At 47.9% G+C, this 16,958-nt stretch overlaps 5 protein-coding genes across 5 annotated transcripts; 2 read left to right on the top strand and 3 right to left on the bottom strand.

Moving 5' to 3' along the window:
- Positions 1-976: 976 nt before the first annotated feature.
- On the top strand, positions 977-3,241 carry EDB91DRAFT_1243545 (cytochrome P450; the record flags this gene model as incomplete). The annotated part of the gene is made up of 14 exons (XM_041322310.1): positions 977-1,169; positions 1,222-1,357; positions 1,405-1,460; positions 1,510-1,642; positions 1,706-1,857; positions 1,910-2,010; positions 2,075-2,204; positions 2,261-2,274; positions 2,325-2,517; positions 2,575-2,631; positions 2,685-2,709; positions 2,768-2,911; positions 2,963-3,100; positions 3,160-3,241. 14 exons carry the CDS (start codon positions 977-979, stop codon positions 3,239-3,241), a joined length of 1,554 nt encoding a protein of 517 aa, XP_041181983.1.
- Positions 3,242-3,972: 731 nt separating this feature from the next.
- EDB91DRAFT_1104412 (UPF0005-domain-containing protein) lies at positions 3,973-5,639 on the bottom strand. Its single transcript, XM_041317386.1, has 10 exons — positions 5,352-5,639; positions 5,226-5,298; positions 5,159-5,169; positions 5,039-5,106; positions 4,803-4,979; positions 4,697-4,751; positions 4,595-4,646; positions 4,373-4,544; positions 4,303-4,316; positions 3,973-4,244 (listed from the first exon to the last, which is right to left on the bottom strand). Exons 1-10 carry the CDS (start codon positions 5,526-5,528, stop codon positions 4,201-4,203), a joined length of 843 nt encoding a protein of 280 aa, XP_041181982.1. The 5' UTR covers positions 5,529-5,639; the 3' UTR covers positions 3,973-4,200.
- Positions 5,640-5,893: 254 nt separating this feature from the next.
- On the bottom strand, positions 5,894-6,367 carry EDB91DRAFT_1243543 (uncharacterized protein; the record flags this gene model as incomplete). The annotated part of the gene is made up of 1 exon (XM_041322309.1): positions 5,894-6,367. The coding sequence occupies one exon, from the start codon at positions 6,365-6,367 to the stop codon at positions 5,894-5,896; it is 474 nt and encodes a 157-aa protein (XP_041181981.1).
- Positions 6,368-9,140: 2,773 nt separating this feature from the next.
- EDB91DRAFT_1078092 (uncharacterized protein) lies at positions 9,141-12,157 on the top strand (the record flags this gene model as incomplete). Its single annotated transcript, XM_041314982.1, has 20 exons — positions 9,141-9,171; positions 9,193-9,321; positions 9,389-9,443; positions 9,494-9,663; positions 9,716-9,800; positions 9,853-9,988; positions 10,045-10,088; positions 10,149-10,236; positions 10,292-10,358; positions 10,409-10,456; positions 10,512-10,638; positions 10,687-10,909; positions 10,967-11,044; positions 11,093-11,263; positions 11,320-11,364; positions 11,422-11,454; positions 11,511-11,613; positions 11,669-11,866; positions 11,912-11,972; positions 12,022-12,157. The coding sequence occupies 20 exons, from the start codon at positions 9,141-9,143 to the stop codon at positions 12,155-12,157; spliced, it is 2,028 nt and encodes a 675-aa protein (XP_041181980.1).
- An 802-nt stretch (positions 12,158-12,959) lies between these two features.
- EDB91DRAFT_1297671 (uncharacterized protein) lies at positions 12,960-16,632 on the bottom strand (the record flags this gene model as incomplete). Its single annotated transcript, XM_041324936.1, has 20 exons — positions 12,960-13,554; positions 13,604-13,655; positions 13,710-13,907; positions 13,965-14,067; positions 14,124-14,156; positions 14,212-14,256; positions 14,313-14,465; positions 14,516-14,593; positions 14,648-14,737; positions 14,789-14,870; positions 14,919-15,045; positions 15,104-15,151; positions 15,203-15,269; positions 15,325-15,412; positions 15,468-15,511; positions 15,568-15,703; positions 15,756-15,840; positions 15,894-16,066; positions 16,118-16,172; positions 16,230-16,632. The coding sequence occupies 20 exons, from the start codon at positions 16,630-16,632 to the stop codon at positions 13,419-13,421; spliced, it is 2,196 nt and encodes a 731-aa protein (XP_041181979.1). The 3' UTR covers positions 12,960-13,418.
- Positions 16,633-16,958: the final 326 nt, after the last annotated feature.

Here is a 16,958-nt window from a genome sequence, read left to right as displayed (position 1 = left end):
CCGAAATCGGTACACACTGGCGGCTGAACCGCCCTATGACATCCTGATAACGTATGACTACTAAACCAGTAGCCAAGACTTCTAGCCCAAACCATATCTTCCGGCCATCAGATACGGTTGGTGTCCGTCGCCCTAACATTTCCAATCTGTTGTAGTGGAGTTGGGCTAGGTGGCAGAAGGAGATTTGCTTGCCTTTCAAATTTGCTCTTCAGCGAGTACAGGGCCAAGGCCATCCGACCGCAGTCCCGCAGTCCAACTACTATCTGGAACGGGATTGGTTTGAAACGTATGTACCGCTTCAAAATCACCGTTAGTCATTCACTGAACCGTTTAACGTACAAAGCCAGTGACTGCTTTCCGCGCGACCTTGGTACTTGTCATTCCGAATTTGGAATTTGCGCGAAAACAGAATCACAAACACTCTTTTGAAACTTGCTTACTTGTAACCTTTGTCAGGGGCTAGCACTTTTACCGGCACCCACACTTCCTTATTAGAAGGAACGACTATCTTCATTCTAGCTAAGGGAGACTACACACCTCTCGATCTCCGCACCGATAATCAAAGTTTCGCGCACGAACAGCTTTACATGTACACTTGTTGTCAAGACTCAATTAGCTCAAGTGCAAGAGCGAAGTCGACACAACACCCAATGTATCTCTGACTTCAAAGGAGGCTAGGGACTGTGAACATAGTGTACATCAACTTTCTAAATATTGTAGCGCTCCACTATCCAAGGTCTACGTGTACATTTGATTATATCAACTTCAAGTCTTTTATGTAAGTTCTCGAGGTCACTGAAATTGTAAGTTTGCGTACCAGTTTACTTGCCATATGCAGCTAAAATAATTTACTTCAGCAGGAAGGTGCCGAATACCGTTTACGGCTAAATTCAAATACACCGCATATCATATATCAATCATTAATGCGCTGACTTTGCTCAAAGATACAGTAACCCAGTACTTGTTCAACTTCGTCATGGCCTCCACGTCTGTCTTTGCACTCCTATCGCTCGTCTCTTTCGTGATCCTGCGATCCTTGCAAAAGAAGAGAGATACCAAGGGGCTTCCTTTACCCCCTGGTCCCCCACCTCTTCCTTTCGTTGGAAACGTGGTCGGAGTTGACACAAATCATCCATGGTTGGCGTACTCAAGATGGGGAGTCGAATATGGTGTGTATGGCCATGGAAATTGCTTATATCGATGTAATGAACCGTGACACAGGAGAGATCGTTTATTCTCGGCTCTTCAGTCAAGATATTGTGATCATCAACTCCGAAAGAGTTGCGCATGACTTGCTCGACCGTCGGTCACATAACTATTCCACGAGACCCCCAGGGCTTATACGCGTTCTCGACTTGTGAGGCCCCTATATCATTTGTTTGCTTATCGTTCAACGAGTCCTAGTTTCGGTGTCGAGTTTTCATCAATATTTCTACCCTACTCGGACAGGTGGAGACTTCGTTAGTGCAGCCCTTCGAGTTGTCTTATCTAGCTTATTCGGTTCCATAGACAGGCGAATCTTCCATCAGGCATTCCGTTCAGAAGCGGCACCTGCCTTCCGTCCGATCCAGATGCGTAATGCTCATAATTTGGTGTTAAACCTACTAGCCTCACCGGAGGAGTACGGAGCCCATCTCCACACGTCAGTGATCCCCTTTCACGTATTTGCTGTAATGTGCTGAGCCTCGCGTTACGTCATACATAGGTTCAGCACGTCCATTATCATGTCGATCGTGTATGACTATGACACCGCGCCCCGTGATGATCCTTTTATTGCGATTGTCGAGCGTTCACTTGAGATATCTGTAAGAGAACTCAGACCCGAGGTTGCAGCTGTCGTAGGAGAGTTCCCGATACGTGCGTATTGTTATTCTCAATAAGATATAATCCAATTCTTACACGCTCACAGTGGAGAAACTTCCTCCCTGGTTTCCTGGAGCAAACTTTGTAAGGGGTGCCTTACTTCAGAGAACCCTCGTTCCCGTGGTCGTGAATACACCCTTCGAGCACGTGAAGAAGAACATGGCAAGTGCCTGTTGGTACTCATCATCATTTAGATACTGATAATTCTCAGGCCGCTGGCACGGCTGCATCATCCATGGTGTCCGATGCATTGTGTCGTATTCCAGAGCATGCAAAAAATGAACAGGAGGCCGTGGCTCTGGAGAAAGCGATAATGGAAGCCAGTGCCTCTGGTTATGCTGGTTCGTAATGAATCACGTATGTTTTGACGTATTTCTGATTCTCTCCATGCTTCTAGCTGCCTCGGAAACGGTATGTTTAGATGTGATTTTACGTTGGTTATTGGCTGACTAGAGGCGCAGACGACTTCCACCTTATACGTGTTCCTGCTTGCGATGATTCTCTATCCTCAAGTGCAAGTACGTGCTCAAGCAGAAATCGATTCTGTCATCGGAGAACTCGAAAGATTACCTGACTGGGACGATCGCGCTTCTATGCCCTACGTCAATGCTGTCATACAGGAGACGCTGAGGTGGTTCCCCGTCGTGCCTTTAGGTCAGTACTAGTGCTTCCTTAAACCCTGATTAACGCGAGCATTAACCACGGGTCTAGGGATTCCCCATGCCACGGTAAACGAGGACGTCTATGAAGGTTATTATATTCCGAAAGGTGGGCCCACAGAAACCGACAGCCGTATTTCCGCTCAAAAGTTCTTTCACAAGGTGCTACCGTAATGGCTAACGCATGGTGAAATATCTTCCCAAGTGAAAAGAAATCGCACCATAATCATTTCCTCTTATTCAAGGTTTATGTCGCGCAATCCAGAGAAATATCCTGACCCGACGAGGTTCGTGCCCGAGCGGCACATGCCGAAAGTCGCCGTCGAAGGGTCGTCGACACATGGCCGTGACGACATCTCATTCGCTTTTGGATTTGGAAGGCGTGTTTGGTACGATTCCAAAATTCTGCCGATCAATTGGTTTATCTCACCCTACAGCAGTGTTGGACGATACGTGGCAGATGCTTCCTTATTCGCCGCAGTGGTGAATATTTTAGCTATTTTCCGGGTGCAACGCGTGCCAGGATGGCATGTCGGGCCTGATGCTAAAGGGGTGGAGTGGACCGGAGGCGTAACAACGTGAGTTGAACATCCTCGAGGTTCCTCGCAGTTGAACTGATCCGAGCTAACCGATGCAGACATCCTGTGTTCCCTTGCATCTTCACCCCTCGCCACGCCAAGGAAAGGGTGTCAGAGTTGATAGGAGCGCAATGTGGATGATTTACACCGTTGGTTCGGGGTGGACCCATTTGTATTCGTACGATTTTTCTGATAGCCATGATTGACACGCTTTCGTCTGGCTCACCCACAATTGCCTGTACCTGATGGTCGATATGACTCCCTTGTGATTTCCCCATGCTAAAGTCACATCCCATCAGTCACCCAGAGCCCTCTGATGCAGTTGTTGCGTAATGAATTGAAACGTCTAATGAAACGTCCACTTGCATCAAATGACGATATTGTCGGTATGAAACAAATCTTAGTCTACCACTGCTTCTTCACGACAAGCTAACACACAGAAACTCAGGGGGATGCAAAGGTGGATTTGAATTGAACTGTAACAATGTTGTTTGTAGGTTAGGTCTGCCAGGTGCATGTACAATCAGGCGTCCACTTGCATCAAATGACACAGGTTATTATTACTGGGAAGTATTTGGTATGTAACAATTGTTGAACATTGAACGGCTGACTGCGTTGAGAACTTGAAGCTTAACGCTGAACGCACTCCGCTGCTTCTTCATGACAAGTTAACACACAGATATATGGTATTTCTGTTGTTTTCAAACACCAGATACTATTAAACTACCCGCTAAGACAGTGTGGTCTGCCTTGTATGGATGGTCCCTGTCGGGAGGGTGGCGATTCCGGCAAGTGATTGGAAACACCGCTACATTGGTGACTGGTATACCTAGTAATTTGCACTGCATGAGCTGACGAAACAACCTCCGTGAACGGGTGATGTGGTGACAGGCACAGTTCCCCAGGTCTAGGGTGCGATGAAAAGCTCAGGGGGGTGCGTCACTAACAACGACAAGTTCAAACACGAATCAAATTCATATCATTCTGTTGTTCAGTCGCATACGTATACTACATAGAACGTCCATCAATAACAGATACTGGCCCAATAACCCAACTAGCACTTAAAATACACCACTCCCGTCTTTTGGAAATAAGACAATCTACCGGTCCTGAAGGTCGTTCAGGAGTCGGAGGATGTTGAGGACTGTGAAAGTGATAATTAGAAAACATGAAATTCATAGGGGCTCGCAGAGATGACTTACAAAGGTTGATGAAGCTAGAAAGAGAGCATTCCGTGAGCAAAGGAAAACATGAGGAGGGCAAAGGACCTACTCGAGGTACAAACTGATCGAGCCCATGATGAATTCATCAGGCGAGAGACGCTTGTTGATGATATACGTGTCGTAAACGATGTAGCCGCTGAAGATAAGGCATCCACCGATCGCATACACGATGTCCATCGTGTTGCTGAAGGGGATAAATATGCCAACCATGCCGGTCATGACTAGGGACGAGGGTTAATTTCAACGCCTAGATATGAAACGTGACGCATACGCAAGGCAACGAGACCACCAAAGAGCCAAGGGGCGAGACCGGAGAAGTCATACTGTGAGATTATCAGTATCGAGTGGCGATAGATTAGTCTGAGGAGCGTGCCTTCGATTGGAAAGTGAACAGAGTCAATCCCAAGAAAACACCGAGCGTGATGAGCCTGACAAATTGCTCAGCCTTCAATAAAACGAGGAGATCGATCGAGACATACAGTGCTTGTAGAACAATGATGTTATCAACAAACGCAGTTACGACACCGAGTGTAAAGGCTTCCAATATTGTGAAGGTGGACAGCAAAACCAGGTTAAGGGGATGGCTGTGACGCTTCCAGTACAGCAATCCGAGGTTGATCAGGGTACCGAAGAGGGGAACATAGAATGACCAGGAGCTAAGAAGCATCATCATCAGTATACCAGCGGTGCATCATTTCGAAGTATGAGGACGGACTGCTCCATAACCCAAGTTATAGCCGAGAATGACTGGGAGATTCCGCCTGCGACAAGACAAGTGGCAAGCTGGAGATGATCGTGAGTATATGCGCAGAAACCAATGTGAAGCACCCCGTACAATCTGGCAGACTACAGAAGGTAGCTTGGTGAGTAAAATTCGCAGACGAAGAGACATTTGTGCGTACAGAGAATGGTGTAAACCTTGCGAACGAATGCACTTCGAACTTCCGCAGAGCTCTCGGAGACAGTGACACCATACTGTCGGGAGAGTCAGAAGGGACACATGACGTATATCGACTCGGAAAAAATACCTTGAAGTCGTCAGGAAGGTCGCCCTGACGGGGCTGGTCATAGATCCCACCCCCTGGAGACCTGGAGCGACCGAGCAACGGCGAGGAGGCATCGTCCTGAGGAGTAAATGCAGGCTTGCTGGACGAGCCTGACGGCAGGTACGATGGTGGCGGAACCGGATACTGGCTTGAACTCATTGTGGTAAGAGATAAAGGTGAAAGACGAGAAGCTGAGCTGCGGCAGACTCCAGAGAAGTTAATGAACACAGAATAGGCGCCGAAAAGTTGCTGAATAATATGTGGCTGTACACATTGGTTGCGGTGGCCAGTGGCCAAGCTGGCGTGTTGATCAGAGGCTCTACCGTTCATTCACTCATGGCAGTCATGATCCAGATTTGTGGAGGATGAAAACACAGTCTATTCGATATTAATGGGGCTTCCAGCTACATGATGCAATGATATTCGGGCCGAGGGCAAAAAGTTACCAGATTCTGCAAAGTTCCACTCCTGTGCTTCCGGGACCGCCTCTTCCGACTGCTCACTGAAACATCCTTCGAAACGTGTCAGGCGTGTGCAGCTGGAGCAGGTCCTGCATCATCAGGCGTTTCGGGACCAGGAGCGGCTGCGGGCGTGGTCGTTGCATTGGGAGTAGGTTCAGCTTGGGTGTGTGCGCTTGCCGCTGCCTCTCCTGCAGGAGCACTTCCAGAACCGTAGTCTGCGTTCTTGATCGTCCTCTCTCTAAGCACTCCTCGTTTGTTCATCTTCCTCCGTCTAATGATCGGCGCCTCTTGCTCCTCACCCGGCTCAGCTAGATGGATGGATCCTGGCGCAGCCTGATCAAGAACCATCCGCCGTTCACCTCCGATGAGCTTCTTTCCCTGGTAAAGTTTGGTGCGATAGTGGGAAGGATGCGATGCGTGCGTGAAGTCTGGAGTGTCATCGAAGGTACTGCGTATCGTGAGGCTGGAGCTAGGCATGGCATGGACGGTATGAACGGTTGCCGTGGCGAGGGTGGCGATAAGAATGAATGTACGCATGGTTTCGATGAAAAATGAGGGTGATGTAGACGAGGATAGTGGAGGTTGTGAGTGACTGTTGAAGACAAGATTGAAGTGGGCAGAAAGGCTCGGGCTGTCCGAATTTTATGTCTCCGGATAGGAGGCTGACAGAACTTCCGTAGAGTCAGCCTAGGCTTGTGAGGCTAATATTTCTGATAGAGCAATGGTCAGCCACATCCTGTGCATATTTGTACTCACTTCGAGTGCGTTGAATCGTGTTCTCAACTGCAGGAATACTATCTAGGTACAATTAGTACACCGACCTACGAAGTGTGGATAAATCACGGTTCATACAGTCCCGGCGACTCGCAACAGTAACTTGTGGTAGAAGTAACTTTAACGAAATCATCATACATCCCGAGTCAGTTAAACATCCTGCTTTCTGTAGTATTATACAACAACAGGAATTTTCAATTGATTCCTGACTCCTGAGGCCTGAAAGCTTGGAGTCCTTCCTTGGAAGATGCGTATGCACGCACTATTACAGATTCCTTGCGCGGTTGGACGGTTCGGATGCGGCAGTCCGAATCTTTGAGTGACCTGTCAGGACCGTCATGTAGTTGGCTATTCAACATTGTACAGCGCGTGGGGCAGCGTGCTACACCGCCCTTGCGAACGTGAAAACGTTGAAGAGATGAAGGTGGAAAATTGTGCCAGGTGTTTGTCGCGACCAAACACAGCCCAGCAGTGGCAGAACCTCAAGTTACCTCATGTACTTAGTTTCAAGATCTGCACAGCACATCCGACCACAGTGAAGCTACTGAGATGCAGGAAACACGTACGATAGCGTCCAACTTGATAACGCAAGGCCAGACCAAGTGGCAAGGGGAAGCAGGGTGTTGTGCACCTGCCAGGCGTTCAGCTGATGCCTACGTCCTCGGAGTGAACCGTCGAATCATGGCTCACTCCGACTATAGAACCTGGCGAAGAGTGGCGTGCAGATATGCGATGATTAGCGGGATAAGGCAGAACTTCACAGGAGTGTCGTGCCTCAAAAGATCATCGTCAAATAGATTGGACCCGCGGGGTTTGGTATGGTCAGTGTGTTGGAGCAGAGATCACGGTGAGCGAGGGATGAGTGGATCGCATCGGGTGTGACTGACAGGACAACAGGACTCTGAGAGTAGTCCCAATCATCCACCACGCTGCTTGTACTCATCTACATTATAGACTTTATATGTCGTCCCCCCCGCGCAAGAAAAGGCTACAACCCAAACTGCTCGAACTCCAGGACAGCATCAAACTCAAAAAATTCATGCATCCTCAGGCCACTAGTATGCCCTCTCATCCCACTGTCACCATTGATAACCCCCGTTGGCGAATTTCGCATTGTACTCTTCATTTGCTGCACATCCGTGAATCATACCTACAACCATCACGGGTGAGCAAGGAGCTGTTTGTCATTCAGGCAGCATGCAGGCATTTCCATTGCCATATTCTAACCGCTATGATCTCTCTCTGTTGCTAATGTACCCGCATTTCTTACTTTGTCTAATTCTCCTTGTGCGTGCAGAGAGAGTCGCTGAACGATGCTGCGACTAGATGCCTTCGCTTTCTTTCAGCTTAAGAATCAGTTCGTTTACTGCATCATGACCGGGTTCAACTAATCTAATCCGTCTTAAACCAGACACAACGTCCATCGCGACCATGAAACCTTAACAATTTATCATCCCACTCGTGACTCGTGGCCAATCCGACCAGTCGTACTTATCTGGCCCATCGATAGGTTATGCTACTTCGGCTATGTAGTCAAATTGCCAGCCTGAGATTATTATTGGTGTAGGCGCAATGCGCATCTCTTTTCCGTCAGTGGTATCATACCGAACTTGGGGATGTTATTGTTGTCAGAATGTTTCCATGCTCACTCGAAGTTAGTGAGTGCCTTATTATGAAGTTATTGTTCCTTTTTGATGCAATATGTGGGCCAAGCATAGAAGCCCCCAGTTTTTTCTTCCTTCGTCTGTGATTCGCATTGGGGAAACTGGGCCCAGTGTTGACCACTATCTCATTTGGCCCACTGGTCTCGAACACCGGCCCATGAACCCAACCGGTGAGAAAGTGTGCACATAGGACAACCCTGTGCAATAGTTGTGCATGTAAGTACTTCTTGGCTTCCGGTATTGGCGTAGTGTGTGGGAATCAGTTCATGCTGTGCAGAGCATCTAAACACAATCCAGGAGTTCGCAAGATTTCTAATGATATTCACCGCCCTGCATATAAGGCCGGATCTTCATACGTTCTATGTATATCCCAGGCCCATCTAATGTCTGAATCGCTCTGCACTACTAGTACGTCGTCTCTTATTGAAGCATCACCATTGAGTTCAGATTTTACTGTATGATAGGCACAATTGTCAATGTGCCAGTTCCACTCGCAGAAGGAGCACCTGCGTTGGATCTAGACCAACGGCATTTGCACTCTCCGTCTCCTGTAATGCATGCTGGCCCACTAGCAATGTTCCTACCAGAATCAGCCGACGGGGACTCGCTCAATGACCCATTCATACCGCTTCCACCACCACACGAACTAGGATCCCCCCTGCCGCATACGCGATCGCCATCCCCTGACGGGTCACGCTGTAGTTATCGTACATGGTCACCTTCGACATCTGCTGGCAGCCAACGCCGTAGTGATCGTCGTGATTTTTCATATTCACCTTCGCCATTTCGCCGGTGTCGACGCACCGCATATTCACCTTCACCACGTCCCAAGATAAGCTTAAGCAGCCCATATCAGTGTCGTGAGGAACAAGATGACCATTTTCTTCGTCGGTGGCAGAAATGGTAAGTTCTCGCTTACATTAGGTGTTCGCTTGCTCAATGGGTTGTGGTGCACCAGGGATCAGTTCAACACGCAGTGGGTGCTCGATAGGTCCTCTCCGCCTATTATTCTAGATGCCGACAACTATTTCCATCTCAACATCCGCTCCGAGAGTCAGGGAGGCAAGTTTCGCTGTACTAAAAATGTATTACATAGGACGCACACTGAACATGTTCATAGAAAAAAGTTCGCTTGTTTTCAGCAACTTCAGTCCAGTCTTAGACTCTTTTCTCCAGTATGTCGTCGTCAATTTGATCCGTGTGGGTACCGATGCCTTTTTCTCAGTACTGTATTTGTCGACGACAAAGACCTTGAATACCCTATCCATCGACTGTTCCAAAAGATGAAGGTACTTCGGTCCAGATTGGACGATGCACGCAATATCTCGGGTGTAGAGCGACTCCCAGAAGACCTAACATCCAAGGCCGAGGTTTTCGGGTTCAAAGGGCCTTCATGTTAGTTTTGCACTGCTCATCATATCTGGATTACTCTGATCGTAATGGACAGGCGAAGCAGCTGCTCAGTACTTTGCTGATCTTGTGGCACATCTAGAACAATTATTGGAGGTCGTGGAAGTGGAGTGCAAGCAAACGTACGTGTGCTTCAGTCTAGCATACCATACCCTGTTGTTTATAACTATGCAGGGCTAAGCAATTCGAGGAGTCGCTGTCTAATAACCAAATTTCATTCGACCTTCTCGAGTATTACTATGAGGAAGGAGCGTGGTACGCTCACAACCTTGGTATCGAAAATAATGATGTGGATATCAAGAGGCGGATTGTAAGTACTATTCCCGTTGGCTTATTTACTGTTATTGATGATACACTGCGTTTAAGAACTTGGGGATCTTAAAACGTGCCTGCTTCCGTGACGAGAAGGAGTGAGTGCGACCCTTGAGGACATGACGTCTTTCTGTGGAATACTAACGGGATCAATTCAGAGAGCTGGCACTCGAGATAGAATCTTTCGAATGGGATGGTGTGCATTTCCTGAAGCACACCAACACACTTGTTCAAAAGGCATACCAGGTACTGTTGTAACTCTCCAGCACAAATCTACCATATGTTCACCCAACAACTTTAGGGAACACGAGAAATATCATCCCTGGTTCTTCAACGCATGACGAATGAAACGCTTGCTCAAGTGACTGGTGAGAGCTTTCCCGATAACTCTGGCTATGATGTCGAATCATCATTTTAGAGCGTGGACGATTCTACATCTCATATAGCAGAGTTTGGCATGCGGTGTGTGAGTGCCATCCCCACTGCATTACCATATGCATTTATCGCTCATACATCGACAGATTATGACGATACACGAACGTTGGACCCGTTAGTGTGCAGCGACATGACCTTGAAACCACGTATGAGACGGGTCATGATCGACCCAGTTGGATTTCACCGAGCACAGTCAGGCTACAACCCAAATATGTAAGCGGTTCGTTGCATTCTTCGTATTGAAACTAAGGAGCACAATAGAAGTGTGCCAATTCCTGACAATGTGGAGGAGTACATCGCGCTCCTTCCATTCTGGATTGGTGGGTATGACCTTGAAGCACGAGTAAGCAAATTGTATATCTTGCTGGTCTTCGGAGTTCACTATGATATGAAGGAGTGGCGAACATTCCGTGTGTGGGATTTGAAGCCCGTTGAATCTGATCAAGAGGGATGGAGAAAATTGATTATGGACAAAGATACCAAAGTATGGTTGCTCATGTGTCTGACATCGTTGAATTGCAAGCTAAATCGTTTGTTGCAGGATATTATTAGAGCACTACTGGATACTACTGGTCGTTCTTTAGGCCCTCCACATCCAGTGCAGCTCAGCAAAGGAAAGGTATGTTTCGAAGCATAATCGTGCTGTCTCTCACTCAGCAATTCGTAGAATGTCCTTCTCAGTGGATTACCAGGGACTGGCAGGATGACAGCTGTTCATGCTGTCTGCAATCTTTTCAAGAGACCTCTGCTTACTATTTCTGCTCGCGACTTTCCTGACAACAAGCTGGATCTGGTACCACGCAATCTGATAGTACCGTACATTGCTCGCCACGTGTCGGTATGTACAACCCGCAGCGTGCAACGCTTCTTTGATGAGACGTGGTGATTGTTTAGCTGGCAGCTACTTGGAACGCGGTGATCGTGGTGAAAGATGCCGATGTACGTACCGCGTCCGAAACCCTTCCATTGTATGCTTTATGAAGACATGCTGCGCAGGATTTCTTGAAGCCAAAGTTTCAACGTGATAGGGTATGTTCTTTCCTGTTGCATCATGGCTGTTCAAGACTCGATCCATGTGCTGTTAGAATTTTGTCAACGCGGCTCTCAGTCAATTCGAGTCCTATGATTGCATCGCTTTCTGGGTGTCAACTACTTGCGACAAAGACTTCCTGAAGTCATTTACTGCTGGTGCGTAACTCCATTGTTGTGACTTGCCTCCACTGCTAAGCATTCCCTTTTGAAGTCGTTGATTTCCCTGAGCTAGATGCTGCAGCCCGTCGTCGGCTGTGGCTCAGCCACTTTGGCCACGATGAGCCTGTTAGAATTTTATCGAACAATAGCGAGCATACGCTTGTCAGTTCCTCCTCCGGGGATCAGAAGAAAGTGGACTACTTGGCGCACCTTCGCGATATCGAGAAGCTCTCGTGGTACCAGTTGGATAGTAAGTATCATTGTCTGCCGCTGGATAACGACGCGGTACTAATAGTGTTATTAGGGAGGATGATCGAGAATATTATGGTCTCCGCGCGAGCATTGGCCACTTCAAAGTGAGCTTGCTTCCGTGACACTGGCCTTACACTAATAACTGTTGTACAGCCGGGAGCATCTGTCCAGCCACCACGTCAAAGTGGTTTTGAAGGCGCAGCGATTGGATAACCTTCCTTTATGGCGCAAGCTAACCCGGTTTTTGACGCTTCCGGAGAGGGTTCTACGCACCAGTGTGGTGAATTAAGCATGGAAAGGCTCTTCAATGGCAAGGTGTCACGTTATGTTCGTATCATGTGTTGTGATATGTAAACCTATAAGGTTCGTGTCGGGACTTGCTCGGTTGTAAGGTAGCTGTGTGCTGTCAATGGCACAAGATGTAAATGTATATATTGATCCACCAATGACACAACAAGCAATGGTGGCACTTCCCCGGCATATTTTTTTTCCTCAAGGCTGACGCGAGGTTGATATGGCTCATTCCAGTTTCATGATGATCGCAGTCATTGCTCAGGTCATACTCAGAGGTTCAGAGACCAAGCGTACGGTGATAGGAGCGCTTTACTAAGATCTCAACACCACCTCCGTTGAAGAGTGAACAAACGCAGACGAGAACTTATCCCCGGTAAGTACTGGCTGTGCCCGAATGAGGGCGTATATGTCGAGATGTTGGAGTAAGGGACCCCTAGGCAGAGGGTGAGGCAAGGAAGGTGTTTGGCGGTGTTTGGGTCGGAGTCAGCCGAACAAAGCGTTGTTAGAGCAGTCGGAAGCGGTAGAAGGTCTCCAGTTGATTATCACCAAGTCTCCGGGCATAGCCCACTCCAATGTGAATTGAACATCCCAACTGTGATAACGATAACATATGAACGAAGCCCTCCCCGGTCCATCGCATACAGTGTTCCATCCGTTCCTCAGGCTGTATTTGTTTATCCGTAGGTGCTGCCTACACTCTCACCAGTGTAGACCACGTCACAGGCAATGCATTACATCACTCGACAGGTACCAGTAAAGAACATAGGAGATCCCCTGAGGTCTGTTCTAATAATTACCCACATCGTAGATTCTATCAACCTATTTATTGTGCAGTGTCGTAGAATTAATACCTCTATTACAACAGCTAGTACTATGATGGCCTAAACGTCCAGCTAGTTTCTGTACTAGTTCGTGGAACTGGAACATGGCGGGCACACATCGCACATTGGTGATCGGTTCTTCGACGAACGATCGATGACATGTACCGTGTGGTCGACTAGGTATGACCAGAGCAATAACTGCGATCACCATGGCACTGCAATGAGCCATATCAACTTCGCGTCAGTCTTAAGCCACCGTCATTGTCGAAAAAATACTTAGTACCGAGAAGTGCTATCATGGCCCGTCGTGTCGTTAGTGAATCAATGGGTACATTTACATCTTGTACTACAAACGAGCAAGTACGGACGCGGGCCTTTAGGGTTTCATACCACAAGGGACGTTAGGAACATAACATAGCACTATCATCGAAGAGTTCAATTCACCACACTCGTGCGCAGAACCTTCACCGGAAGCGTCAAAAACTGGGTTAGCTTGCGCCATAAAGGAAGGTTATCCAATCGCTGCGCCTTGATAACCACTTTGACGTGGTGGGTGGATAGATGCTCTTGGCTGTACGACAATGATCAGTGTACGACCAACATCACGGCAGCTAGCTTACTTCGAGGCAGCCAACGCTCGCGCGGAGACCATAATATTCTCAATCATCCTCCCTAATAGCACTATCAGCACCGCGTTATCATCCCATGGTAGACAATGATATTTACCATCAAACTGGTACCACGAGAGCTTCTCGATATCGCGAACGTGCGCCAAGTAGTCTGCTTTCTTCTGATCTCCGGAAGAGGAACTGGTAAGCGTACGCTCGCTATTGTTCGATAAAATTCTAGCAGGCTCATCGCGACCAAAGTGGCTGAGCCAAAGACGACGACGGGCTGCAGCATCTAGCTCAGGGAACTCAACGACTTTAAAGGGAATTACTTAAATCAGCAATGGAGGCAGGTCACATAACAGTTACGCACCAGCAGTAAATGACCTCAGGAGGTCTTTGTCACAAATAGTTGTTACCCAAAAAGTGATACAATCATCCGACTCGAACTGGCGGAAAGCGGCATTGATACTATCCTAATAGCACAAGAATCGGGTCTTGAACAGTAATAGTTTAACAGTCAAGAACGTACCCTATCACGTAGAAACGCCGACTTCAAGAAAACCTGTGCAGCATGTCTTCAGACATCGTACAATGCAAGTTTTGGACGCGGTACGTACATCGGCATCTTTCACCACGATCACCGCATTCCAAGTGGCTGCCAGCTAAACAATCACGATGTTTCGTGAGAGAAGCGATGCAAGCTGTAAGTTGTACATACCGACATATAGCCAGCAATGTGCGGCACTAGATCCAGCTTGTTGCCAGGAAAGTCGCGAGCAGAGATAGCAAGCAGAGGTCTCTTAAAAAGATTGCAGACAGCATGAACGGCTGTCATTCTGCCAGTACCTAGCGATCCAGTGAGAAGGACATTCTACGAATTGGTAAGCGAAAGACAATTCATCATGGTGCTTCGAAACACACTTTTCCTTTGCTGAGCTGCACTGGTTGTGGGAGGCCTAAAGAACGGCCGGTCGTATCCACTAGTGCTCTAATAAGATCCTGTAATAAACGATTTAGCTTTAAATTCAACGATATCGAACACATGGTCTGTACCTTGGTATTTTCGTCCATAACCAATTTTCTCCACGCCTCTTGATCAGATTCAACGGGCTTCAAATCCCACATACGGAATGTTCGCCACTCCTTCATATCATAATGAACTTCGAACATCAGCAAGATATACAATTTGCTTACTCGTGCTTCGAGGTCATACCCACCAATGGAGTATGGGAGGCGCGCGACGTACTCCTCCACGTTGTCAGGAAGTGGCATACGTCTGCTGTGCTCCTTAGTCTCGGTACGAAGAAGTGAGAAAACTGCTCACAGATTCGCATTGTGGCCTGACTGTGCTCGGTGAAATCCAACTGGGTCGATCATAACCCGTCTCATGCGTGGTTGTACGGTGTTGTCGCCGCACCATAACGGGTCCAGCGTTCGTGTATCGTCGTAATCTGCAAACGGGTAGGAGTAATTTAAACGACATGACGATGGAGTGGGTAAGGCACTTACACACCGCATGCCAAACTCTGCTATAGGAGAGGTAGAGTCGTCCACGCTCTACAATCATGATTCGATATCATAGCGACAGAGTTATTTGAAAGCTCTCACCAGTCACTTTAACAAGCGTTTCATCTGTCGTGCGTTGAAGAAACAGGGATGATATTTCTCGAGTTCCCTAAAGTCGCTAGGTGAACATTTGATAGATGCGTGCTGGAGAATTGCCACAGTACCTGGTAAGCCTCTTGAACGAGCGTATCGGTGCGCTTCTGGAAACCCACACCATCCCAACCAAAAGACTCTATCTCGAGCGCCAGCGACCTGAAATTGGTTCCGTCAGGATTCCATAGAGAGCATGTCATCAAGGCTCACTCACTCCTTCTCGTCACTGAAGCACGCACGTTTCAAGGCTCCCACGATCTTTAATGCAGTGTATCACCAATAACCGTGAATAAGCGAACAGAAATAGTACTCACAATCCGCCTCTCGACATCCACGTCTTTGAAGTTACTCCCAAAGTTGTAGGTGTACCACGCTCCTTCCTCGTAGTAATACTCAAGAAGGTCGAATGAAATTTGGTTGTTAGACAGCGACTCTTCAAATTGCTTGACCCTGCATGGTCATAAACAACAAGGTACAACATGCTAGACCGGAGCACACGCACGTTTGCTTGCATTCCGCTTCCACGACCTCCAACAGTTTCCCTAAATGCGTCACGAGATCAGTAAGGTACTGAACGGCTGCTTCGCCTGTCCATTGCGATCAGAGTTATTTGGATAAGACGAACAGCACGAAAACTAACATCCAGAAGACGTATTGAACCCGAAAAGCTCGGCCTTGGATGTTAGGTCTTCTGGGACTTGCTCTCCACCCAAGATGTTGCGTGCATCGTCCAATCTGGACTGAAGCGCCTTTATCTTTTGGAACAGTCGATGGATCGGGTATTCAAGGCGTTTGTCGTCAACGAATACAGTTCTGAGAAAAAGGCATCAATACCCCCACACATCAAATTCCACTACAACATACCGGAGAAAAGAGTCTAGGACTGGACTGAAGTTGCTGAAAACAAGCGAACTTTTCTCTGTGAACCTGTTCAGTGTGCATCCTATGCAATACATTTTTAGATTGCGAAACTTACCTCCGTGGCTGTCGGTGCGGATGTTGAGATAGAAATAGTCGTCGATAGTAACGGGCGGAGAGAACCTGGGCCTATACATATCGAGAACCCACTCCTTATTGTACTGATCCCTTGTGCGCCACAACCCATTGAGCAAGCGAAGACCGAATGTAAGCGAGATCTTACCATTTCTGCCACCGGCGAAGAAAGTGATTATCTCCTGCATCACGACGACATTCATATGGCTCGATCGAACGCCGGAGAACTTGCGGAGATGAATATGGACTATCAGGACTATGACGGCGGCATATAATAGGTGCACATTCCCGATAGTAACGTTGTCCGCCAGGAGACGGTGATCGCAGATGTGGCGGAGCCGGGGATCCCAGTTCATGCGGTAGTGGAAGCGGGATGAATGATTCATTGAGCGAGTCTCCGTCGGCTGATTCTGGTACGACCATGGCTGGTGGGACAATAACCAATACAGGACAGGGAGAGTGCAAATGCTGCTGGTCTAGATCCGGCGCAGGTGCTCTTTCTGCCAGTGGAAATGGCACATTGACAATTGTACCTATCAGACAGTAACATCTGAGCTCGATGGTGACACTTTAAGAAGAGGCGGCGTACTAATAGTGCGGAGCGATTCAGACATTAGATGGCGCTGGGATCTACCTATCTTGAAGAGCCAGTCTTATATGAATGTTTAGACGATATAATTAGAAATCCTGTGGCTTCTGCGTTGTCATTGGA

Source organism: Suillus paluster, assembly GCF_016628075.1.
Source record: "Suillus paluster strain FC165 chromosome Unknown EDB91scaffold_5, whole genome shotgun sequence".
Classification (NCBI taxonomy): domain Eukaryota; kingdom Fungi; phylum Basidiomycota; class Agaricomycetes; order Boletales; family Suillaceae; genus Suillus; species Suillus paluster.
Note: the sequence above shows the minus strand (reverse complement) of the source record. Positions and strands in the feature narration are given on the sequence as shown.

What these genes read in the sequence shown, in the direction of transcription:
- EDB91DRAFT_1104412 (XM_041317386.1), bottom strand. Translation starts at nt 5,528, where the DNA reads ATGAGTTCAAGCCAGTATCCGGTTCCGCCACCATCGTACCTGCCGTCA. An exon ending in ACCTTCCTGACGACTTCAAG is followed by an intron (nt 5,299 to 5,351) that starts GTATTTTTTCCG and finishes CTCTCCCGACAG; the next exon opens with TATGGTGTCACTGTCTCCGA. An exon ending in ATAACTTGGGTTATGGAGCA is followed by an intron (nt 4,980 to 5,038) that starts GTCCGTCCTCAT and finishes GATGCTTCTTAG; the next exon opens with CTCCTGGTCATTCTATGTTC.